This window comes from Rhamphochromis sp. 'chilingali' (assembly GCF_963969265.1).
Source record: "Rhamphochromis sp. 'chilingali' genome assembly, chromosome: 13".
In the NCBI taxonomy this organism is placed as follows: domain Eukaryota; kingdom Metazoa; phylum Chordata; class Actinopteri; order Cichliformes; family Cichlidae; genus Rhamphochromis; species Rhamphochromis sp. 'chilingali'.
In genome coordinates this window covers 23,493,382-23,519,234 of record NC_137940.1, presented here as the reverse complement: position 1 = coordinate 23,519,234, position 25,853 = coordinate 23,493,382, and the positions used below count along the sequence as shown (strand labels likewise).

Sequence of the window (25,853 nt, the reverse complement as noted above, 5' to 3'; positions counted from 1 at the left end):
ATCCAAAGACATGCAGCTTGTGGGGATAGGTTAATTGGATAATTCTAATTGCCACTAGGTGTGAATGTGCGAGTGAATGTGAGTGTGAATGGTTGTCTGTCCCCATGTGTTAGCCCTGCGACAGACTGGTGTCCTGTCCAGGTTGTACCCCGCCTTTCGCCCTATGACAGCTGGGATAGGCTCCAGCGCCCCCCGTGACCCTGAAAAGGATAAGCGGAAGCGAATGGATGGATGGAAGAAAGCTAAATTTGGGCTAATACATAGTAATGAATTATTTAGAATATCATAGTGCTGACGGGACTTTAAGTTTCATTCATACAAATTTTACTGTGAGTAATTTTTAAGATATTATTAGGACAGAGCTGATATCATTGATGCAAAGATTAGTCTGATATCATTTATGGTTTATGAGCACTCCGAAACACATAAAGCATAGAAGTACAACCCGTAGGTTGGGATAAACAATGCAAATTAATATGTGCTAATACACTCCCTCAGCGCATGCTATAAGCTTTCAGAGAGCTTGGTGCTCTTCTGTGAGTAGATATTAAACTATCCCTCCTTCTGCCCCACTCCCCATCTTTTTTTTCCTACTTCACGTACCTTAAATGATCATTTAAGATTTGTCTTTGACTGCGTTCAATCAATAAGCAACCACTTTTTTGTGCTGACTGCTTTATTTCTGTTTTCTTATTTACTTTTTTTCATGTAAACTGCAAATGACAATAAGTAAGCTCCCGATATCATGTGTCTTACAGTCCAACAGAGGACTAAATCAACACTGCACTCGTGAATAATGTGCACGAGCAGCTCTTTTGAACAGACTTGGCTACAAACTGCGTACATCTGCTTGTGGTTTTCGTTGATGAAAAATACATTCTGTCTATGGTTTACAGAGGGTCAGGATTGTTTTTTTAACTGAGGGAATGGGTGGCCACATATAAAATATGTTAACTGCTTAAAGCAAGCAGGGAGTGTTGTGCTACTTAATTTCAAGTATCAGGCTCTTGTTTCAAGTTTGATTAATGTTTTTCCTGTTGCTGATAGTAGCTGGCCAAAAGGGATGCGGTAAAAGATTACCTTTTAAAATGTGCCTGACTTCCTGTCTTTTTCTTTCTCTGTTTCTTTCTTGCTTCCCTAATGGCTCAATTATCTGTTACTTGTTTCCAAGCAATCAATTTGACTGTGCTGTATTCTGTAAGCAACTGCCTCTTTGTTGCTAACTTTAAAGTGTCTCTTTTACTGGCTATGCTGCAGTTCTTAAGGTAAGTGGCAGAGTGGTTGTGGTGTACGCTGAACTGACAGTCGTCAGCAACGTGAAAGCTTACATTTACCATGCATTTACCTTTGTGACTCTGTTGTACGACTGGCAGGCTGAACAACCTGTTTGAAAGCATGTCTGGAGAATTCACAGCTTTTAAATGGTACAAAAGAAACGAAAACAAAGACAGGAAAGCAAATGTTGTACTACGTAGTGTTCTAAAGTGTAAAGTCACAGTCAGTCTTGCCAGGCTCGTCACAACTAGACTGTATGATTGTCCCTCTGACACAACAGTATTCCCATAAGCATTCCCCAACTCATGAAACAAAGATGCTTGTCAGTTTGAACCCTAATATGGTGCTGCAGCCATGGATATAGTGTGATGCTGGTGAGCAGCTCTGGCTAACAAATGTTTCTAATGTCTGTGTGTTTACATGTTTGGCCCTATGGGCTCATGGTTAGTGTCCAGTGGTGAAGAAGTATGCAGTAGTACGCCATAACTGAGGGAGCACAGGATGTGAAATGGAAGCTATGAATTGTATTTAAAACACTTCTTGGGTCAGTAGTAAATAGTACGACATAGGCAGTACATTCCGTCAGGCACGTGTCAGCAGCTGTTACTTTATCAAGTAAATGGACACACACCATGTTCTGTGCTGCGTACATTTCCCTGAAGTTCGTCACAGTGTAATGATATATCATTCAAGAAATATTCTACGAATGCTAAAAAGCCCTTTTTTTCCAGTGTTTTTTTAATCAAAGCAAACACAAATTAAGATTGAATGTGGATAAAATGGAAAATACAATAATTACCCTATTAATGTATTAGAGAAAGTGGACTAAAAATGGGTGGAAGAACTTCATTATATATGTACTTTATAACACCAGTTCAAATGCAATGATCTTGAAAAACCTGCTTACCCAGGCATTTTCCACTTCATATCTGGATCACGTCCAATAAGGAGAGACAGTTCCTGTCAACATGAACCTCTCCTAATAAAAATCTGTAGGGGCAGGGAGTGAAACCAGAGTAAATCCTGCCGGCCAAACTTTCATCACAAGCCTCTATAGTTATTCACCTCGACCTTATTGAGGGCACTGATAGCAGGGGAAATTCATCCTGCTCCAAACTCGTCTAAGGATGAGCAGTCAACCTTAGACAGTAACTTTGCTTAATATTATAGAGAGCACACGCTGTATATAATGGGACAAACTGAAAAATGATAGCCTTGTGTGTGCGTGTGTGTGTGTGTGTGTGTGTAGGTGTGTGTGTGTGTGTGTGTGCGTGCACGCGCGCATGACGTTAGAGGTGGGTGAAACAAACTCACTCATCTGTTACAACAGCGAAGGAGAAGGTAGCCAGACAAGAAGAGTTATCATCCTAAAGCAGAGGTGAGAGGTGGTCCAGAGAATGACATGGCGTGGTAGAAAAGTTTGCAAGAGCGTGTGGATGTCCTAAACTGTACAGCAAAGTCACCTGCTTCAGATGTTACCAACTGTAGTCATTTTTCTCTCTTCTCTTTCCTGTCACCACCCAGCTGCTGCAGTTGGGGGGTGACAATCGCTGAGCCTGGATCTGTGGTCTTTTCCTCTTAAAAGGGAGTTTTCCTCCGCACTATTACCAAGTGATTACCTATACCAGTCCCATCCCACTAATACTGCAGGATTTTTTTACCTTAAAATGGCAAACATTATTGGATAATATTATCTGATAGTATTTGAAAGAAAATGATAATTTTCCATACTGGTCAGGCTGTAATGTAAAGTCCTTTCAGGCAGCTATTGTGAATTGGTGCTATTTAAAACCTAAATGAGATTACTAGTAGGTTCAGAAGGCAATTATCACGTGATTTAATGATACGTGAATTCTTTATCACGTGACATATAACAAGAACAAAGTGAATTAAAGATATGGGTAAACAACATACAATCAATGATTTAAAAAAAATATGAGCAGGCTTTGGAGAAAACTAGACAGCTTATTTTTCAGGCAGACCCTCCCTTCTTTTCACCAGGACAACAACAAACCACATTCTGTACATGTTCCAACAGCATGTCTATGCAGTCAAAGAGTCTGGGTCCTAAACTGGCCTACTTTCAGTCCCATCTGTCATTCACCTAAAATATTTGTGCATTATTCAAAATACAACAAATATATGTAAAGCACTACATGGGAGAAATATTTTCTTTATTTGACATGTTGTCTTATCAGTTATGTGTGTTGCATATTTAATACAGCGTTTAAAATATTTGCAAATTTTTTACATGCTGTATTTATTTACAAAGCATCTCAGTGTTTTTGGGAACAGGTTGTACTTCTTTATTATAAAAACTACTCGGATAAGTTTAGAGGGAGATAATGTGCTGCATCAAAGTTCTTACAGGACCTGAACAGGACAATGAGCCTATTATCTGTAGTGGGGCAGTAACTATATTACAAGGCTACAACAACAGGTCTGTAAAATCAAATGGTAGCTTATTTGAATATGCTTTGAAGGTCATTTTCATTTTCAGGAAAAGGAGTTGTTGGGAGCCAAGATTGGTCAGTGGTCTAGGATGCTTAGGTGTGTGTGTGTGTGTGTGTGTGTGTGTGTGTGTGTGTGTGTGTGTGTGTGTGTGTGTGTGTGTGTGTGTGTGTGTGTGTGTGTGTGTGTGTGTGTGTGTTCTTCCTGAGAATCCTCAGGGCTGTACAGTAAAACGCTTCATTTCTGTAGCGCGCTGCTGAGGTTTAGAAAATTGACGCGCATTCTCTTTGCTGTTGCTCCTCACCTTTAGCGCTGCCTCGGGGCTTGGAATGTGTTGAAAACTGGGGCTTTCAGAAAGCAGCTGAAAAGGAAAAAAAAAAGGGGGGGGGAGCAGCTGTGTGGGAACCTGTCTGAATACTGTGAAAAATACCTAAACATGAGCTGGATAAATTCAAAACATAAGCTTTCTGATTTTTATAGACCTGTTCTCCAAGTGTTTTGATCACACCTCATTTGTGCTTTGCTAGACTCACAAAGTGAATGACGCTGGCTAGCTTTTGTTTGTTTTCGTAGTAGTTTATTGAACAAGAATCACGGCATCAAGCCATGTTCATTATATTTGTATTTATTATAGTATGTTTTGTACACAGGACTTCTAGACACTGCTCATTTGTCTGCAGTTGGGTTTTTAATGATATTACAATATATAAGAATAATGACAAAAATAATGGCTAAAACTAATTATACATACTTAAACAATTATCACATGACAACGATCTTTATGGAGTGTGATGAGAGGACATATTGCAGGGCACACGGCACACAAAGGGAACAAATAGTAGCCTTTAATATGGCAAAAACTTTTTAAAAAGAGCAGTACCAAGTAATAGGAAGAGCTTGAGATTGATGTGTAGACACCAAGGACTATACACAGGGACTGATTGGGGATAGGAAGCATGAGGGAAATGAGACACAAAGTAAAAACTGAAACAAGGTGCGAGAAAGGGGAACAACCAAAAACACACATATTGACTCCAGTCTCATGACCACTAAAACTAATATGATGTGTGTGTGTGTGTGTGTGTGTGTGTGTGTGTGTGTGTGTGTGTGTGTGTGTGTGTGTGTGTGTGTGTGTGTGTGTGTGTGAGTCGTAGAGAGTTGTGTGTCACAGGTGAGCAACATAAATATGCTGCGTAGCTGAAATAACTGTTGATTTCCTTGTTTATGCTATTGTGAGCGGTTACAGGACACTGACAGCGGACAGCAACATGGATTTCAACATTTTTATTTTAACTGTTATTTCTCAATCTGGGAATGTTATCTAGGGGCAGAAGGCTAGTGGGAATCACTTTAAGCAGGAGGCCGTAAGTAATTCATTAAATCTGATTTATGAAAGAGGCTATTCATGAAGTCACTTGTCATTATAAGCTGGTTAACATTAATTATCTGTTGCTAAAAGAAAATGCTTATAAGCCTTACATATATTGTGATATATAGAGAGATCATTTTTGCATACTGCTTTTATTTACAAAGCATCTTAGCGTTTTTGGGAACAGGGTTGTACTTCTTTACTATAAAAACGACTCGGTTTAGAGGGAACATGCGCTGCATCAAAGTTCTTAGATAAAGCCTCTTGTGGTTTTCTTTTTTTGATCCTAATGAGCTCTTATAATTTCACATGAGTATTAGGTGGAGCGTAGAGTGTAAACTTGTTAATTATAAGTCCCTAAAGATTGCTTGAATGTAACCCTGGGAATACTTAAAAAGGAAGAACAATTCAGTGCTTGTTTTGGCACAGCTGTTCTTGTTTTGAACTTGTGCTAAACTCATGCTTGTGGGGGGAAGGAAACCTTGCAATATTATTTACCATGCAGATTATGTATGCAAACATTTCTTCCTTTTCCTCGTTGTCCTGCAACAATCCAGTCGTTAGCCGTTTCTTTGTTTGCCCTTGTTTGAACTCTCTGATATTTGCCAGTGAAATGCAGGGTAGTTAATATGTTAGTGATCTAATCAGAGAAATCCAGAGCACAAAAGTCTCCACAAAAGTATGGCTACAGTCAAGCAGCACTATATGTACCTATAAAAAAAAATCACCCATTATTATTGTCTGTGTTAGTTCAAATCTTCCTTCTCACTGTTCATTTCAGGGCTCTGGGACATAAAGGTCATTACAGGACATTCACTGTATGTGAACTGAAGCCATAAATGTGACATAGAGGACACTTTACATTATGCTCCCCGTGGTTTGCTGTCATTACCAAGCAGATTGATGGAGATATTCTTTCTCCTCTTCTCTCCTATTCTACCTGTTGTAAGGCTGCTGATGAAAAAAAAAAAACTATCATGAAGCTAAGCGTTGTCTTTCACTGCCCACCTCTGGCTGAAGATGGGAACACCATGCTGATGGTTTTTACTGTACAGCCAAATAGTAAATCAGTAAGAGAGTGCCCTCTTGTGGAGCTGTTTAAGAAGTGCCAAATTTACAAAAACCCTCCATCATTAAAAAAAAAAAAAAAGCTTTTATAAGTTATGATGTATATTTAAAAAAGAACTTTTGAAAGCAGAAATAGAAAAACAGAGATATCTGCTTGCTTAGACTCCCGCCTTTTTATAGTTCTCCAAATAATGCATTTTAGCCCAGAGAGCACTGTGGTCAGTGGAGAGGAGGTCAACCATAGTCACACTGCAAACTGAAGTCTACCTGGTCCCCTAATAATACTGTATAATTACAGCATGATTTTTTTGCTTCCCTCTAAATGAGCTTAAGGTACAACAGAACTCTGTTACATAAAATATTAGTGCTTAGTTTTTGCTCAGTACTCATTGTCATATGATAAATATTTAGAGAGAGGAAAAAATGACACCAAAATCTGAAAATGATCAATCTGATTTGTCTTTGAAAATACGACCACACTTTCTTTTCATTTTTTTTCACATTTGGAATGAAAAGTTGTCAAATATTAAAAATAAACAAATAGTGGAAACACTTCTTCTCACATCTCATGGCTAATGTGATAACTTAGTAAAGTCTTAGCAGTCTCAAGTCAGCTAACGGTTCAGGCTTGTGTGAAAGATTGGCAGTGAAACATTAAACAAATGAAGAATATTGTTCAAAACTGCTACAGATTTCTGGATTTCATCATCTCAGGAGCACAATGTGATTAAAGGATTCAGAGAATATCAAAAAATCTTTGTATACTACCAGTAATCACGGCTAACCAATTGTGAATGGCTGAAATAGTGTCTTAGAACTCTAGAGCTTGGAGGAGGAAAACTCTTGTGACCTTATTATTGGATCACACTGTGGACCAGCACCATCCAGCCGGTCATCAGCTCATTTGAAGGAAGATTTACTGAAATACAGATACAGATCTGGTAAGTAGACTCCAGTGAAGCTCCATATCAGAGTGGAGTGAAACAATGTTAGGAAGTAGGAAGGTTCTCCTTGAGTCTAGATGTTGGTGGTGGTCAGGAGGAGATGGATTGGACAAATGAGAGTGTAACAGGCAGAATGACAGAAAAGCAGTGAGATTTAAAGGATGTGCAACAGAGGTGGGCAAGAAAATGAATATGATAACAACAGAACTGAGTTGTGCAGTAGTAGCTCAAACACAGATGGCAGATGAATGAACACAACTCGTCCTTATTGATCTTAGGCATGAGTTTCATGAGTGAAAGTGTGTTCGTGCACATAGCATGGGTGACTTGCACATCTCTCAAAGTCTTTATATTGCTGAAGGACATATTCAGGTTTCTGAACAACATAGCATGCTGCCATTGGCGGCCTCTTTTTAAGAGCACGCTTTCCTTATATCAGAAAGTCAATGCCAAACCACAAAAACAGTTGATGTACTAAAGTGGCCTGTCATCCACTAAAAAGACACTCTGGGAAGTACCAAACTACTTGAAATGAAATCTCTTTTGTGGGTGTATTTTACACTTCTGTTTCCTGTGATGTCCCTTGTGAAACAACATTTATTTGACTAGGCTTGATGTAATTAGTAAATATAGTATTTCCCAATCAGTGGATTCCAATAAGCTTGTAAAAGGACTGAAAAGACACTTTTCATTATGCTCACCCTGGATTTGTGGTTTCCAGGCATTTGGTGGAAAGTTTATTTCTATTGTGCTCTCTTTTCTGCCGTCCCTGTATTTGTAATTCAGCTGGTACAGAACAGGTCACTTCCCAGCATTGGCAAAAATAAGCAATAATAAAAAAAAATATCAGTATCAGGAAGGCTTTCACTGTAAATCGGATAGCTCAGGATTGATGTAAAGACAACTTTATTAGTGACTTTTAATATTTACTTTGAATTATTTTTTTTATTTGTGCTTCACCAAATGGAAACTTGTGCATTATATAAATAAATACTTGATTATGATCAGGTGCTTTATTTTTTAATTTGCTGACTAAAGTTTCAGCTGATTAATACAAAACCTATTCTTATATCATTTATATTATAACAAATATATGGACCTTTACAATTTAATGCACTCTGTTTTCTGGTCTTACTGACCATTCAGAGCACTTTGATTACAAATCACATTTAAGGGAAATTATACTGTACACAGCCTTCATTCACACCACATTCATTCTAATTCAGAATGATAATCACTGGTTAGCCTAACATCCATGTCTCTGGACTAAGAATGTCAATGAAATATGGATGGGTTTTATGCATCCATTCCTTTTATCCATCCAGAAAGACACACAGGCACAGGGAGAACATACAAACCACGCAGAAAGGCAAAATAGGAGCTTTCTTGTGAGGTGACAAGGCACTGTTGACGAGTATCAATGGCTTTTGCACAGCTGAACTCTCAAATGTGCATTCATCTTTGTTATGATGGCTTTATGCAGCCCAACCAGATGACGTTATCCATCTGCTTCTTCTGCTTATGGATGTTCTTGCTTACAGTCTGAATCCATTCTTCACCTTCTTAGTCACCCGAGGAAGATATTCTCTTTTCCTTTTATGTCGCATTAATGCGATATACAGTTCGTGCCTCCGGCTCAGGAGGCAGAGCAGCTCACCCGCTAATTGGAAGGTTGGTGGTTCGATCCCTGGCTGCTCCAGTCTACATGCCAAAGTATCATTGGCAAGATACTGAACCTCAAGTTGCTCTAGATGCGTTCATAGGAATGTCATTGTTAGATAGACATGTTGCATAAAGTGCTTTGAGTGCTCCAGCAGAAAACCGCTATATTAAAACCAGTTCTTTAACCATCTACTACTCCTACAGGTTTAAATTAAAACGTTTTTTAAGACCACAGTTTTCAAAGACACACTACTCTGTCGAAAAGCATTTGTGGCCAAGATCCCTCCTGAAACGCTGAGGTCACTTGGATCCATTCCTCCTGCCATTGCTAAATCTCAATCAAACTGGCCTGCTCGAGACTTAACTGATCAAGTGAGCTGCTGTGAGCATGCTCTTTGCCATCTAAGAGCACTTCACGGTTGTCAAAAAACAGAAACTTACTTGAGCACTGTGACATAAACCCAATGAAGACAACATTATGGTAAACAAATGCACCATTTTCTCTTTCATTCCTTCTTTTGCATTTCCATTATAACAATAAACACAACAGGAATAAGGTCAATTTCAACACAGGGAGCATCAGAACCTTCATATTTTCACAATTTCCTCACCAAATTGTGCCTAGTCTGCATCAGTTTATGGTGGTCTTTCTATCAACCAAAACACAAATAAGAAACAAAGCCACAGGGACAAAATATACTGGAATACACTGCAGGGAAGCTGCAGAGCATTCGGGATCACTTTCTCACACCATTTACTCTTCTGTCCTCTTTTTGCCTGGTTTCAGGCATAAAATCTCACCTGGAACATTGTGATTTCTTTCTGACATCAGGTTGGTTTTGTACCTTCCATTAAGGAAAGTAAGCTGCTGAATAACGCACGTGTCACCTGTATGCAAATGATTTTTATCTAACCTTGTATTTAAATAACTCAGACATACTTCTGCTTATGTTTAAAACTTCCTCTACATTTACAGCATATCACACTTAACTTTGTTTTGAAATGGTTTCTAGGAAACCTAACTATATATATGTATGCATATACTGGAATGTGTGGCACTGCCCATGAAATGCTACCACAAAGAATCATTAATACTACCAACCATTATAGCAGTAACGGCTGGTAGTATAAATGAGCAGTAATTATTATTCATGTTTTATATCTGTTCTTCCTTATGGAAACATGCACATACTCTGCATATTCCTCTCTTATTTGATTGGGCAACCACATAAAAATCAACACTCAGCAAAGAAAATAACACTTTTTTTTTATGTTTGTGTCATATCTTCCAGAGATACAAAAATGTACAAAACATATATTGCAAGCACAGTGCCCTGTGATTGCATAAGACAGAACGAACATGCTCTAAATCAGCGAATTGTCTCATAGATTTACAGTATTGGGTTTGTGCCCTGTGGCTTTTTCCCTGCCAAGACACATGTGACCTGATGAAGCAAAAGCCGGCAAGATCCGTAAAGGGAGAAAGACTATGTGCCTCTGTCAGCGTGTTAACCGTGAGCGCCACCAGTCTCACAACCATTTCTCTCTTTGCCCTCTCTTAGAGCTTCATCATTGTTTATAACAACACGCTGGTCAGTACCAGGCTCTGTTTGAGCTGGAGTCTCATTAGTGAGGGTGTTTTCGTCATCCTGAGTATCAGAATCAGCGTCTTTGGACTGTGCGTCTCCTGTGACATCACTTGTGCGATTAACAGGTATTTGAGTGGGAATGTTATGTTCAGGTGGCTTCAGGTGAGTTTGTAGAGTGTCAGTAGAGCTGCTGGAGTCTGACATGTCCTCCTTGGCTGTATCGAAGGACTCCGTGAAAATGCTCTCAGTGTACGACTGACTGGCGATGGTATCTGTCTCAGAGCCAGACACATCCACTGAGTCAGGAAGATAGTTATGGTAGGTTTTCCCATTAGCACCTAATCTAAGATTAGCGTCTGTGCATCTGTTGTCTGATTTCACGTGCATCCTACGAGTTCTTGGAGCCAAGTCATCTTCACTCGTCACACTTTCAGGTATAGAATAAAAAGAGGAGCTCGACTTAACCAAATTTTCTGTATATCCCACGTCAGCATCCAAGTTCCTTTCCATATTTTGGACGGCCTCTCTATCTGCATCATCTTTGTTTTCCTGTCCAACAGCAGTGCCTTCCAATCCAGCCAAAACTCTCTTCAGACTCTGGGCTCTGTCTCTGTAAACTTGGCACAGCTCAGCATCGGGCATGTGGTTGCCATGGATCTCGGCCAGCTTCATGTACACCACATACAGAGCCTCAGGGTTAGCTTGGTCCTCAAGTGCTGCTGCCAGAGCCAGCTGGAAGTAGCCCACTGCATCAAAAGCATCCTGTAGAGCGAGCACGCAGAACAGAGGTCAGAGCTGGTCTTGTCAAAATCAAACACATAATTTCCACATTTGAAGGTTACATCGCCACGAGATGAACCTGAAAGCGATACTGTTTCTCAGCCAATGATTAAAACATGAGCAGGTCATTTTGACATATAGAAAGATAAAGCTTACATTTGCCATCAGCTTTGGACAGTGAAATCGATCATCGCCAACAGAAGAAGTAATTTCTCGAAAGTTCATTTTAATACAGAAAAACAAGAAGATTTTTAATACTGCCACTAAATCATTGGTTAAAGTGTAAAACAAATTACAGTGTGAGCGTGTGTGTTTCTCTTAACAGAGTAATATTAAATATGCCTGAGTCAGAACACACTCTTATTATATTTTCCTTTCTGGGATGATTTTTTCCATTTCTTTCTGAGAACGCTGACTTCAGCGAGATGAGGGAGAAAATAAGGGGCGGTGCGGTCGCTTCCCCACACAGGATCATTTTAGGAATGTGCTCTCTCTATCTTTCCCAATGCAACACTGTAACTGTGTCCCTTGTACCTTGAGTTTGTGTAGAGTGAAGTTTCCCAGCCTGCAGTAGACCTTGGTGTAGTAGCGAGCCTCCATGGGGTGCTGTAGGACAGGCGGACTCAGTGACAGCGACTTCAGGTAGTAGTTTTCTGCCATCTCATACTGCTCCAGACTGTAGTAAATTGTAGCTAATCGATGGTAAGCACTCCTCTCATTCACACTCACTCCTAAAGCAAAAAAAAGTCAATGTTTTTTTATAAAGTATCTTGCCAAGTACAAATACCACACTGTACCTGGATTGAGAGGATTATTACAGACATGAGGCTCAGGCACGGCTCAACTTTGTACCTGTTTTGCTGGCGACCTGGACAGCCAGTGTTGCGTACTGCAGAGCCTCCTCGTGCTCCTTTTCATTCATCAGCAGGTCTGTGAGTTTACTTAACAATCGAAACTCTGAGTGGATGTCATCGATGCTCCTCGCAAACGGCAGACTCCCATCCTGAAAGCAAATATAAGTAATTTTACTGAGAATCCAAACTTTCTACAGTTTGTTATTGAAAAAAAAAAAAAAAAACCAAAAAAAAAAACCAAAACAGTACACTTGAAGTATCCTTTTACCCTGTAGAACGGCAGAGAAGCCATCCGGTTCCTGTGACCTTTAAAGTAAACATCTCCTGCCTCCTCATAGATGCTCATGGCAAAGTGAGGGTCATTCATCCTTAAGGCTGTCTTTACTGCTGCCTGAAAAACAAACAAGCAAACAAAACAAATACGACAAGACACAAGTAATCAAATGTTATCATTGGATCTTATTTTATACTTCATAAGTAAAAACATTAACTGTTTAGTAAGGGAACTGTTTGCTGCTCAGGAATGTGGAATATCGACATTCAAGGAATACCAGATTTATGAAACAACAAAAGGCACTGAAAGGAAAAAGTTCCCTCTACTACTGTACACACACCAACACTCCTCACCTGTAAATACATGTCAGCCAACTCATCCTCATAAACGAGATAATAAATGCGTCCGACCTGTAGCCAGGTCTCAGACTCTTCCTCCTTCTTTCCCAGATCGATAGAAATTCTCAAGCTTTGTTTGGTGTAGTCGAGAGATTTACGAGATGACCTGCACAGAATGCACGATTAAAAACCATAAAATCTAAGACACAAATGTTAGGTTACAGATAGAGACAGAATCATAGAAATGAGACGCAAATCTTCACCTCTCATCGTTGAGTGTGAGGTAGAGGCTACTGAGCTTTTCCAGATACTCCCCCTCCAGTCTCTTATCCTTCAGTTCTCTGGACACTGACACACAGTGCTCATAGTAGACAATGCTCTGACCATAAAGCAGCATGTCAGCATACAGTCGGCTCAGCACCTTGGCCACCACCATCTGACCTATGAAAAATTCAGATCAACATAACCAGCTAATCATACTGGTCATACCTGCTTGAATTTTAATACAAAGTCCTCTGTTTACATGCAGTTAGTAGTTAGTGTGCACGAATACATGAACCTAAATGCATGCTTGAAGGTGCCATTTTCAGTGGAGGTACATTACAGCAAGTTTCATGGATGAACTTGTACTTACTGTGCAGGTTTTTGGCATGTAGTGCAATTAGTAACCCAATTTCATAGCATGCCCTGATGTCCTGACTCCGCCCCCTGTCTTTGTAGCTACGCCCCAGCCACAGGTAGGTTTGAACGTGCTCCTCATCTGTCGGGCTTTCCCAGAGATCCCAAAAAAGGCACATGGATCTAAAATAAAGAGAAAATAAGATTATATCAAAACTAAATAATCCTATAGACGCTAGATTTGTTTGATCTGTCAAAACTTAACTGTGGCAGATTTTTCAAAAAAATGTCAAAGATCTGACCTGACCAGGAAGCGTTCTGCAATCAAAGACGCCCCCGCGTCCAGTGCCAGACACCCCAGGTTGGCAAGTGCCAGGGCCTGATTCCTTTGGTTTCCATTTTCTCTGGAGATTACCAAGGCAGAGTGGAGGTGCCATCCTGCCTCTGGGATGCGACCCTGACGCCTCAGACACAAAGCCAGCAGGTTATGGATCACACCTCGCTGAGTGGGACTGTCTGTTCCCTGCAGAAAGATGCGAAGGCACGTATTACCCATGACATTCATGTTTGTTTAGACATTATTCACTGCGAGTGTGTCATTCTTCACCAGTTCATCACTGGTCGCTGTACCTGTAGTGATGTGAGCAGTGGTTGTAGAACACTCTGGGCCTTCTCAGCCTGGCCTGTCAACACCAGCAACCACCCAAGCAACACAGATGCCTCAAATCCCTCCTCCTCATTGATGTGGCCTCCTTTCTCCACAGCTCGTTGAGCACAGTGCAGTGCTTTATCAAGAGCGCCGTACTGCTGGTAAACTGAGGCCAAGCCCAAACACAGGTCCCTTTGGATCTTCATGTCATCCCCGCGCTCGGCTATTGCCAGAGTCTGCTGCAGGTAAACTACGATCTGAGCAGGGAGCAGTGAGGTTCCTTCCTTCCAGCAGGGGTTCAAACGAACAGAGTTCCTGATAAATAATTCAATCCTCTGAAAGACATTGTAGAGAGTGTGGTCCTGTCTCGAATCCAGGCTCAGCGAGGCAAGTGCTAAGTAAGGCATGTATTTGCAGTGATAGAGCCAGCTGAGGAGCCAGTTGAGATCCAAAGGAGCTATCGGTTGCCCGTCGGCGGCAGACAGAGTCAGCGAAAGAAACTGGAGCCGCTCGACAAAAGGAAGAGCGTCATCGCTCTTCTTGAGTAGCAGGAAGAGGGTGGACATGAGGTAGCAGATACGAGCCTCCAGGTGCTTGTCCACCATCACCACCGATCTCCTCAGGAGCACCTTGAGCAGTTCGACTTCATCGGTCGATGTGAAGGAACGACAGGGGAGGCATAGGAGCAGGGCGCTGGCCTTCTCCAGAGTCTGGGGCAGCTTGTCAGTCATGCGTTGCTTCAGGTAAATAGCAGTGAGGTTTGTGAAGAGGGCAACCAGGAGCTGAACATCAGAGAAGCTGTCGACACTGACGCTCAGAGCTTCCTCGTAGTATACACGTGCCTGGGGAGAAAAGATTGTACACTGGTGTAGATCGAAAACAAATATGTTCCACCAAGTAAAACTGCAGCAAAATTCGGTGTTTCAAACCTATTTTCATTTAAAAGGTGCGACAAATAATTTGTGCACTTCATTTTATCTCTCTCCACACTGCAAAAAGCATCATTATTATTATTACAATATTATGTAAATGGTCATGTGTGGTGTCTTGTTACAGGCTAACTTGCCTTGAAATCTCTGTTTAGAAAACACTAAAGTATGTAATCATACAGCCTACAAAGCACACTTATGGTAAATGCAAATGAAAAAAAAAACAAAAAAAAACAAAAACATGCCTGTGAGAACTTTAGCTTCCTGGCACATAGTCTCCCCAGGAGAAAGCATGCCCGCCGATGCGCCCAGTGCATTCCCATTCTCTTGGCACACTCTCTGACACTCTCAAGGTGACCTGACAGCTCGTCCTCAGTCTTGCCGCTGAAAGTCACCCACAGGAAGGAATACTGCAGGTCATACAGGGGCAAGAAAGCATCCTGGGGGTAAAAAACAACAAACAAAGGGTTTTAGAGTTATTTTAGGCATTAACCGAGTTAACAGGAGGGCAAATGTCCTAATGAAAGTCAGACACAGGAAGCTCAACATGGCTAAGAAAGAAAGACTTGAGTAATGTAATAAATGAGGCAGACCTGGAAGTGTTCCTGGTTGAGTAGAGTCAGTGTAGGGTCACTGCTCTCTGACTCCTCCCCATCCCAGCTGTTCTCTTCCAAGAAAAGAGGAGGATCTTCCTGGAACTCGTCCAGTTCTCTGAATGTGTCATCCAGGGTGAAGGATAGGCGCTCTCCCTCTCGTGGCAGAGGGTTGAGAGAGTGACAGAGGGACAGATGAGGAGAGGAGCGAGAGAGCGATTGGCGAGGGGACGACTGGTGGGTGGGTGTGACTCCACTTCTCTCTGACATGATGCTTTGACGAGCGCTCGTAAGGCCTTTAAGATCTGTAAAGACGACAGGTATAATCATAAATCCTTTCTCAAGCTGCTCAAAGGCATCAGCATCGTAAACGTCAGGTTTCTTCTTAAAAAGTCATTACCATGTTTTGGCCGACTCCTAATGTACATGAAGTCGGTTTCATCCAGCCTATCTGGAAACACACAAGGTAAATCAATTCAGCATTGATTTTCCAGCTGGAAGCACAGATGGAAACTATCTTTCCCAGAATAAATTACAAATACCGCCGCTATTTAGGAAACAAACATGACTTGTATTTCAGTTATGCCTCGATGACACGATCCCTCCCTTTTCCCCTAGCTAATTAAAAGTGCAACATTTCTCAGCGAGCCCAGTCATTCCTTTACCTAGCCTGTAAACGGAGCTGATGTCAGTCGAGAAAAGCCTTTCCAGCAGGCCGCTGTCGCTCAGCTCAGAACTGCAAGGGTTAACCTGAGCAAGGCTGGCTTTCTCCTCCTCGGTTAGAAAGACCAATTGTCCATCTCTGTGTAACGGAAACAAAGGCAGCATTATGATTATCCAGGCCTCATCACCTGATCCGCCCTGTCCAGACTGTGAATCCTCGAAATAGGATTTCATAAAAGATTAGCAGAAGACTGTAAACAAGACATAAGGAATGTAGATGGTATTGCGATAAAGTGATTTTCAGGTGAAGCGTGAAACATGTTACAATGAGACCAGCTAGTTTAAGCCACTGCCTGGATTTACAAAAAAAAAAAAAAAGACTTTCTTACAAGGGTGCAGTATTGAGAGGCTTGACGTGAGCTATTTGAACAAAGCCGCGGCATCCAGTTGAAGTGTGTCGTCCTATGAAAACACCCAGGCTTCGGAGCAACAGACCCTGGATCTCCACAACGTCACCTTGGCTGAGCGGGAGCTCATCTGGTCCCACTGGGCTGTAGTCAGCTACTGCCACACAGGAGCCAGTCACTGAGGCATTTAATGAGGTGAAGGGCAAAAGAAACAACACTTTTAAGCACACTGATTAGGAATTTGAGGGTATATCAGTTAGTTACGCAGTTACATTTCAACAGGCACTGTGGTTACAGTATGCTGTATGTGATAGCAAAGCTTTACCGATAGGATGCTCAAATGGTTCCCTTTCTGTTTGTGAGCATCCAGCATAGACTGGGTACTTCTTCAGGAACCACCTGACCAAACAGGAAGTATAATTTAACAAATACTGTACTCCACATAGGTGAAGTGGTCAATTTGAGGAACAGATAGCAACTTACTGATAGAACGGGTAGGGCAGGGGCTGCATGGCAGTGACGGGCACCATGCCATGGTTTCCTGTGGTGAGCAAGGTGCCCTCCCACATGTCGTCCTGCCCCGTGTCCCTCACCACCAAGAGGTCATTCTTTTGGAACGACAGCTGCTCCTCATCCTCGTCATTGTCGGCTCTGGTGAACAGCGCCTTAGCAAAGCAGGATCCTGGAAGGAGACTGATTTTTAGTAGAGAGAATCAGCTTCGCTATTCCCCCGCCCGAAACACAAAGAAACACAAAACCCGTCTTTAGTCATTGCTTATGATGCTGGTAAACGTTACTGCACTTAAGTTCAAAATCAGCAAAATTGCCAGAGTTGCCGCGCCCTCATTCAGTCACTGGGAAAAGATGGATGTTTTATAACCTGGCCCATTAAGTTAATGTAATTTTCACCACTATTTGCCAGCATTGCAGTCCTATTATGCATTCCCATGATGCATTTTGCCTGAAGGATATGTTCAAGAGAAAGAAGGGATGTCTGTGCCGCCCCGGCAGGAGGGAATCGATACACATTCATGGAGGAGAACAGCACAGTAAGTTGTACTTCATGTCGTTGTCTAATGCATTCAAACAGCAGATCAAATTTGGGATTTTGGTTTAACAGTAACTCTATAAACCTGATATGAATAAAAGTGTGATTATAATGTTGACTTGATTAAAAGTGTATCGTAGTTTCTAAATTAGTTTCCGCACAGCACAAAAGTGCTTCCACTACATATGAGGTGGGTCTGTTCTACAATTTTACTTAAGCTATGTGAGGCAACCTGTTCATTCAAGTCTTAATTGGGGTCACAAAGAAATGGATTAAAAATAATGGGATCAAATCACAGTGAACTCAGTTAACATCCTATAATTAACTACTTAAGTTCAAGCTTACTCTGACAATGACTCATTTGACTTTATCTTTCTTTTTTAAATCTCATTATGAATCAATAGATTAACATTTTGAAATACAGGCAGCAGCTTTAGAGTCTAAAGTATAGACTTCGGATCACTGATTTACTGACAGGATCTCATTTCTATTTACAGATGCTTAACCTTTTCCCTCCACATGTTATCCCTGTGCAATGCCAGGCCTGATAAAACAAACCCTTACATTTCAGTGACATGAATTACTGCGCTTACAACACTACTGACCTTCCTGGAGTAAAAGTCCAAGGTACAGTGTGGCCAGATGTTCCTCATCCACCGTCACACTGATCTGCAAGTCATTGAGCAGCTCTGGGTCCAACCAGAATGACGGATCGCAGAGGAAGTTTTCCAAGCAACGAGCCACATAGCCTGGGCAAGAGCACATGCAACACCAGATGAAATACTACTGCTTATACTCATGCCAACCAGTACTATTACTGTGATGATGGCACAACAAAGACGAAAAAGAGAGAATACAGACATTGAAATGTCATCCAGAAGGTTGCTTATTAGTCCTACCTAGTGCAAGGTATGTTGAAAACTTCCAGATTTCCTCTACAGTTTTGAATGTGAGTACAAAGCTATCCTTCTCAGCGTGGACAGAGACCAGACGTGCAGACAAGTCCTGCAGAAACAAAGTCTCACGTTACAGTAAAAAGTCATTAAGCCATCTGTATAAAGTGCACATTACATGTACAGTATATAATACTGCGTAATATGAAATCATTATATGGTAAAAACATACTACTTTTTCATTATTATATCAGACAGTTTAGAAGTGTAGGGAAGCTTGTGTGTCGTCTTCATCATAGGGACTCACTTTGAAGAGCTGTATGACGTCCTGGCTGTTGCTCTCCACCACTCGGAGTCGTGTGCGTAGCGCCTCCTGGAGGGTCCGGTCAGAATCTGCACTGGAACGCCGTCGTCCGGTGAACAGTAGCACGATTTCTAGCAAGAGGACAAAATGCGCTCTGGGGTTATCAACACTGAGTTCAAATTGGTTATAGCAGTGAAATATGAGGAATATAAAGAATTAGCCTTTTCTACTTCACTTATATTGTACTCAAAGTGCTTTATATAACATGTTTCCTTCACCCATTCACGCACATTCGCATTGTGATGAATGCACTGGAACACTTAAGGTTCAGTATCTTGCCCCAAAATACTTTACAGCACAGATTGGAGCAGCCAGGAATCAAACCACCAACCTTCCAGTTAGTACATCACCCACTCTACCTGAGCTACAGCTAACCAGGAATAAATATGGAGGGCATTTTAAATCCTTTTGTTCCACTATTCAGAGTATCTCCAAAAAACGTAAAACATAAAACCGAAACCGGAATAAAAACACATCATTTTCATCAAAAAAAAAAAAAAAAAAAAAGCAAGATTTTGTCAAATATTTTCTCTGAGAGCTTATATTTCAGGAAGATGCTTTGTGAGCACAATGTGATTCCTCAGAGGAATAACAAAGCTATTAGGCCTTTTACTGGACACTCAGTGTGGCCATTTAAATCCATTTGAGAGGAAGAACCTGAGGGAAAATGATGGATGAAGTTAAAATGCTGAGTGAGTAAAACATTAGCAGACGGGGAATGTTGTTCATCAGTATGCATAAATATAATATGCATGGGAAACGATCCTGTGTATGAAATTAGTTTAGCAAAGCTTATACGAAAGCAGGTTTTCCAGTAATAAGGCAAAACAATCCAGGCAAATAATTCGAGTAAAAGCGCCACAAAGTGTACCTGAAGAGAATTTGTCTCCCAGTGACACGGTACTTCCTCTAAGGAAGGCCTCCTTCCTCTTCTTCCAGTAACTGTCAGGCTCCACCGTACCTTCACCTGATATTACTATTGCAACATCCTCCTCTTCACCAGCACCTGAAAGAGGAAATAAAGTCATGAAACAGTTCCTGAATATAGTTTAGATCTTAAAATTTAAACAAGAAGAAAATGAGGAGAGGAAACTCAGCGTACTTTTGGTTAAGGCTGTGTTTCCTAAACAGCATTTTCACATTTGAGGTGTAATCGAGACGTGGATGTTGTATGTGGAAACTATTTTATCAAAACAGACAACACAAGGGCTTTAAGAGTAGATTGCTACTGCAATGCATGTTCCAGACTGGCATGGAGATTAAACTGGGAATGTTACCAGATGACACAAGATAGCAATCGCTCTTTGCTATTTACAAAAACAACACGCTGCAGTCTGTATTTGAACAGGATGAACTCATGAATTTAAAAGTAGTTTCTAGACTTTCTTTCTAATATATCCACAAAAATCCACAGTAGTCCATCAACTGACACCACCCATCCTATCTTCCAGAGCCGGATGTTGTAAGAAGTGTTTGTTTGTCAAGTTTTTCATTTTATGCTCAGTTTAAACTCATTTGCTACATACTTTAGTAGATTACAGCTTTAGACATATCACCAATTACTCTAGCACTTTTTCTGTGCCAGCCATTTAAGTAAACAGGATCTTAATCATTTCTAAACCTGCAGCAAGCTGAATGCACACGCTTTTTTTTTTTTTTTCAGGAAAGTTGATACGGGCTGTCCCTGGTTTGTTCCATTGTGCAGGGAGGATATCCCAAACACTTCCTCTGCTTGAACACGGCGCAAGCAGCACCGCTCCTTCTCACATGAATGCTGATGACTTATTTGTACTCTAAACTAATCGGGCACTTAATAATGTTATGATTTCAAACTGATTCCAAACATCCGGCTGTTTGGTGCAACATAGCTAACACACCTTGAGTCATGATGTCATTTCCTGGGAAGTGTTCATTAGCTCCACCGAGAGTATATGGCGGTTCCCTCCATAGAGCATCCAGTTCGGCAGGAGAGATGTCTGGAAAAAGAAAAGCAATGACAATACTGAAAAAATTGAATTGTTTCTATGATCCTAAGCAATACAGCGTTAAATATCACAACAGTAATAGTCTAAAAATTTGGGGATACATGCATAATGTATTTTCTTTGATCCACCACTCCTGCATCTACTGGTTAATACAAAGCTACAGCCAGCAGTCACTTAGCAATTAGCTAACCTATCTTTAAAAAAAAAATAAATAAATCAAACAAATGTTGCTTATCAGTACCCCAAATCTCATTACGATCCTCATTAATCACCTTTTTGAATACTTATAAGGTAGACCATTTCCTGGCAGGAAGTGTTAAAAAGTAACCAGCAAAGAATCCAGGAAGTTATTTTATTCATATCAAGGTTCATTAAGGAGGGTTTGCAAACTCAACAAAACAAAAATATATGAGTTGAGTTTAATATTTGCTTTTAGTCCTTTAATATATTTTTAGTCTTTAAGTCAAGATCCTCCTGGGTGTAGCTTTACCTTACAGATGGAAGAGAAGAATCTTCTGGTTTTTTTAAACAAATATGTTTCTGGGTGGGGAGAGTGCTGACATCACTTAGGGAGACGGAGGCATACTTGAGCTTTTTCGTTAGTTTGAGGAGTTGTTAAGGGTATACACGGACGTTAAACACACACAGGCCGAGCACGGACACACAACTGCACTGACATCATTAAGACCTCCAGGCTTACTCATACACACACACTCAGCTGCTCTGCCCCTGACTCCTCAGAGCACACATTTATGTCACCGTGGTCACAACATCAGACGCGATTTAAATTTTAAAAAGGAAAAAAAAACTGTAATAATTCAGATTAGAATTCCACTTTTTACATGTGTTGTCAGTGCAGAACCACAAAAGAACATCATTATCTTGATGCAAAGCATTCACAAAACAATGGGAGCACACAATTTAGTAACACAGTATGCAACATGACATTATGCCTAAGAGGACAAAAGCCTATTCTTTCCATTCTACAACACGGAGGACAGTTAGCACCACTGGGACTGCTTGAGTCAACACAAGCAAAGTCATGCAGTCACAGTGCAGAAACACACCATGCCTCCCCCCTTTTTATTTGTTTTTGGGTTTTTTTTACCTTCTTGGCTAAGTGTATTACCCATGTTGTATACTGATTACTGCTCCTGCCTATATGACTGTAGCAGTTGCTCATGGCAGCAGAGCACAGAGAACGGAGTGGGACCGACCTGTGAATGAGGAGAGGCACAGTTTGATGAGCGGTCCGCAACAGGAGGAGCTGAGGAGAGGTCTGCAGCAACAAGACGCCATCTGGCCCAGGAGTCGGCAGCTCCCAGAGATCAATGCCATCCCATCAGTTCCTCTCAGTCTCTTTAACAACAACAACTCCCTCTCTTCCTCTCTACTGGACAATTCCCGGCTCCCTTCCTATTTCTGTACTCTCCTTCCTGCCCTGCTCAGTCTGTCTTCCCACCAGTTAGGATCTGTCTCTAATGTCCCCCCCCCAGTATTAATTTCTCCTTCTTCTCTATCTGTCTGCTTCTCTTTCTAATATTTCTGTGTCTTGCTGTCTCCATCTTCCCCCTCCCACCAGTCTTGCTCTCTCTCTCCAGTAACTGCCCAGCCAGTCAGTGAATGCACAAAGCACTCTCTGCGATTGGTATGAGTGTGTAGGGGTTGGGGGGGCAGGCCTCAGTGATAGCGTTTTTATGTGTTGTGTGTGTCAGTGAAAATATGCACAGAATGTGTGTCACATAGACAATGTGTGTGTGTGTGTGTGTGCGCGCGCGTTTGTTGCTGGGATAACGTATTGCTGATACACAGTAAGGTGATTCCATAGAGGGACAGGCTGCAAGGTCAGTGCTAAGTGGGGGTAAGAGTTTCCTGGTGACACAGGTTGAGGATCAGTTCATCTCCAACACAGAGTTTAACCCAACTCAGCTTTCTACCATCAGATGGCAAAGTGATATGACAAGAGCACCACAGAAAAGCCTCTTTCTACAGTGTGAGGTCACTGAGAAAAAAAAAGGCTGAATGCTGAAAATAGAGATGGCGTGGTGAGAAGATCGTGATAGACGCCATTGTTCTCACTTATGAGACACCCCTGATAATTAAGCGCATCAAAGGGAGGGGAAAATTAGAATAATTGACCTTAGGCGACCCATTACCATCAGAGAGGGACACGGTAAATAATACAACAATGGCTCCATTGAGAATGTGAAATTCTCTCCATTCTTAAAACATATATAAAAAACACAGTTACCCATACTATGATTTTCTCTTCAACATGCAGAGTATAGACAGAAGTAGTTATAATTGACAGTGTTTATGTCAATTATAACTGCTAAACATAAAAGCTTAATGGTAACTAATCACTTTCCTATTTTTAATCTCTCTCATCCATTTTCTTAACCACTTATCCAATTCAGGGGCAGACACGGCTGGGGCCTATGTTGGCAGTCCATCACAGGGCTAATACAAAGAAACAGACAACTATTGACAGTCCCATTCACAACCAATTTAGAATCACCAGATCACCTAAATATGCACGTCTCTGGACTGTGGTATGAGGCCAGTGTGCTCAGAGTCAAACCCGACTGATATAATATGTTTAAGATCAATAATGATAAGATTGAATCCTGATATATCAGGGTTTGTTTGTTTGCTCGTTCAGACACTGAAGCATACATTTCCCTAACATTTGTTACCTGTAGTTACCCACTAACGTTCTGCACGACTCTACTCAGATCAGCTGTTATTGGTTTTTTGTGGCGTTCCAAATGTGTGTTCCCAAAAGGAAACTTGCAGAGTGCCTTCTGGTGGAAAAACTATGCAACGTGAACACTCTTAAAATTGTTGATTATTATAAAATATTATTTATAAGCTGTTATAAATGCCGGTATTGTTAGAAAGCCAATACCAGCTGATAATATTTACCCGTCAATAAATGGGTCAGGCTCTACCAGAACAAATCACACAGGGACATGGAGAAGATGCAGATTCCACACAGATCAACCACAGCTGACCAGTCGATCTGGTCAGCTGTGGTTGATCACTGTGTATTATCAGATAGGAGGTAGAGAAGTCTTTACAGGGAGTTTACATTAATTTAAAAATTACTGAAACTGAAATACTACAGTAGGTTTTACAGCAAAGGGTGTTTCCCACAAAATCAATGTGCACATATCTATACTTATCTATTCCAACACTTTAAATGGAAAGTGAATAAAACTACCAAAAAGTGTTGAATTGATGACACAAACATCACATGCCGTAAAAATAAGCTTATATGGAGAGTAAACCTGAGTAGAATTATGCATTTTGTTTTTGTACCCGAACAGTATCCAAGTTAAACTTTGAAAACGTATCTGATGACTGCCGGCAGACACAGCAAATTGCAGATTACGCCGTTAACCGAGATGGAGGGGCCAATTGATGTAATGAGGTGATAGAAACAGCTGATGCCTTACACGCCTCGTGTCAGCTACCATCAGATGCAATCACTGATGTTGGAAAACAAGTGCTTCCGCAAAATTAGGCGATGCAGAGGCCTGATATTCTTGTCTGTAACTGGTCTCCTCTTCTTCATGACTGAATCTGCGTGCCTGGTGAGACAGAAAGCTGTAAACAAGCAGGAGCCATAGCAGGGAATATCCTGACGCTCTCTGTACAGCCCTGCTTGTTTGCCATTGTTCAACAAATATCCAATCTAATAAACGCAGACTGGTCTCCAAGCTCATATGTGCAGTCACATGCACAGGCCGTTGTTAGCATCAAAAGCTAACAGCAGCTGTCTCCATAAAACCATAGATACTATCAATAAAAAAGGTAATTTGATTATACAAGTCACGTAAATCCTCTTTACCAAACACCTTTAGATAAAACTATTGTTTCCTCTAAGCGGCAGTGTTCCAAACCCTTCTTCTGAGTGAGGCTGTCACAACACTTCACTAAAGTCTCTTATAAACAATGCTTGATTGCTGACTTGTTAAGCCTCAGACACATCATGCATTGCTTGTAATAACAGGGGCTGTTGTAACTAATGACCACATACCTTAAACAACCTCCCAGTCTCCACACAGTCTGAAGCCACAGCCTGGTACACTATTGTGACACTCTGTGGGCCATGACAATAACATCTAGCATAATGAGAGACATATGGTGTGATCAGCTGTGTGTGTGGCTGCGTCCAACTGCATGACTATGCAGGAGATGTTTGAGGTGAGGTGTCTCTGGGTGTACAACGTAGGCTGGTAGACGGCAAACATGTGGGAGAGGAGTTAGCAGAGAGAAATGTGAGACAGGGGTTATGAGCTCTAAGTTTAGACTATAACCCCCTGTTAACTCACTCACATGTCTGTGTGTCTGGGACGGAGAGAGCTCCCTGCAGGGAGATTCCCACAGTTACACAGAGACATTTGGATCCCTTAAACACACACTGTGGTGGATCACTGCAAAATGTGGTGGATAATTTCCACAGTTCATTACAGTCTGATTCTAAGAAGCCTTTGGATTGCCGCTTAATTGAGTTTTCTGACCTTTTGGAAGAATCTGTAACTATTTACTGTCAAACGATTAGTGAAACCGAGGAACTGAAATCACTACTTGGCAGCCACTGCTCATTCAAACGTTCAGAAAACTGTTTACCGTTTTCACTAGAGACTGACAACAGCCTCATGGTACAAAGTACAGCAGCGACTGCCCAACGGAATAAAGTTTATAACACCACGAAACTTAAAGATCAGCTAAAAGCACATTCTTACCTCTCTGTTGGTGCCAGCTCTGTCTTTTCAGTTCATTCCTGGTGTGCGTGGCAGAACATATCTAATGAATGTACCGTGAGCGGTAACCGGTGAGCTGCGCGTCATGACAGCGGCTCAGTGTGCTGTCAATCTCCGCGGGTGAAAGCAAAGGAAACAGCGAAAAAGTGTGGAAGTGAGTGAGAATGTGGGTGTATGCGTGGGTTTGTGTGCGTGCCTGTCGCTTCAAAGGCGATCCGAAACAGCGTGCCACTGACCGAGGAAGTTTTTTCCCCTGTAACTCCTCCTACATTTACTTTGGGGCAGTCGTAGGGCCTCCTTTTCTCTCTCTCTCTCTCTCTCTGTTTCTTCC

At 41.4% G+C, this 25,853-nt stretch overlaps 1 protein-coding gene across 3 annotated transcripts; it reads right to left on the bottom strand.

The window, feature by feature from the left end:
* Positions 1-7,899: 7,899 nt before the first annotated feature.
* sh3tc2 (SH3 domain and tetratricopeptide repeats 2) lies at positions 7,900-25,853 on the bottom strand. 3 transcript variants are annotated; one of them, XM_080901504.1, is made up of 23 exons: positions 25,505-25,853; positions 21,971-24,346; positions 20,646-20,744; positions 19,640-19,774; positions 18,712-18,839; positions 18,411-18,516; positions 18,117-18,260; positions 16,947-17,145; positions 16,789-16,862; positions 16,446-16,641; positions 16,059-16,195; positions 15,794-15,844; positions 15,394-15,698; positions 15,046-15,240; positions 13,853-14,713; positions 13,525-13,745; positions 13,239-13,405; positions 12,868-13,045; positions 12,620-12,770; positions 12,261-12,383; positions 11,991-12,141; positions 11,673-11,869; positions 7,900-11,120 (listed from the first exon to the last, which is right to left on the bottom strand). In XM_080901504.1, the coding sequence occupies exons 2-23, from the start codon at positions 22,089-22,091 to the stop codon at positions 10,278-10,280; spliced, it is 4,782 nt and encodes a 1,593-aa protein (XP_080757630.1). In that variant the 5' UTR covers positions 22,092-24,346; positions 25,505-25,853; the 3' UTR covers positions 7,900-10,277. The 3 variants fall into 3 exon arrangements, with proteins under 3 accessions (XP_080757630.1, XP_080757631.1, XP_080757632.1); XM_080901505.1 differs by lacking the exon at positions 21,971-24,346 and adding an exon at positions 21,862-21,970 and having other exon boundaries at positions 25,505-25,852; XM_080901506.1 differs by lacking the exon at positions 21,971-24,346 and having other exon boundaries at positions 7,902-11,120; positions 25,505-25,851.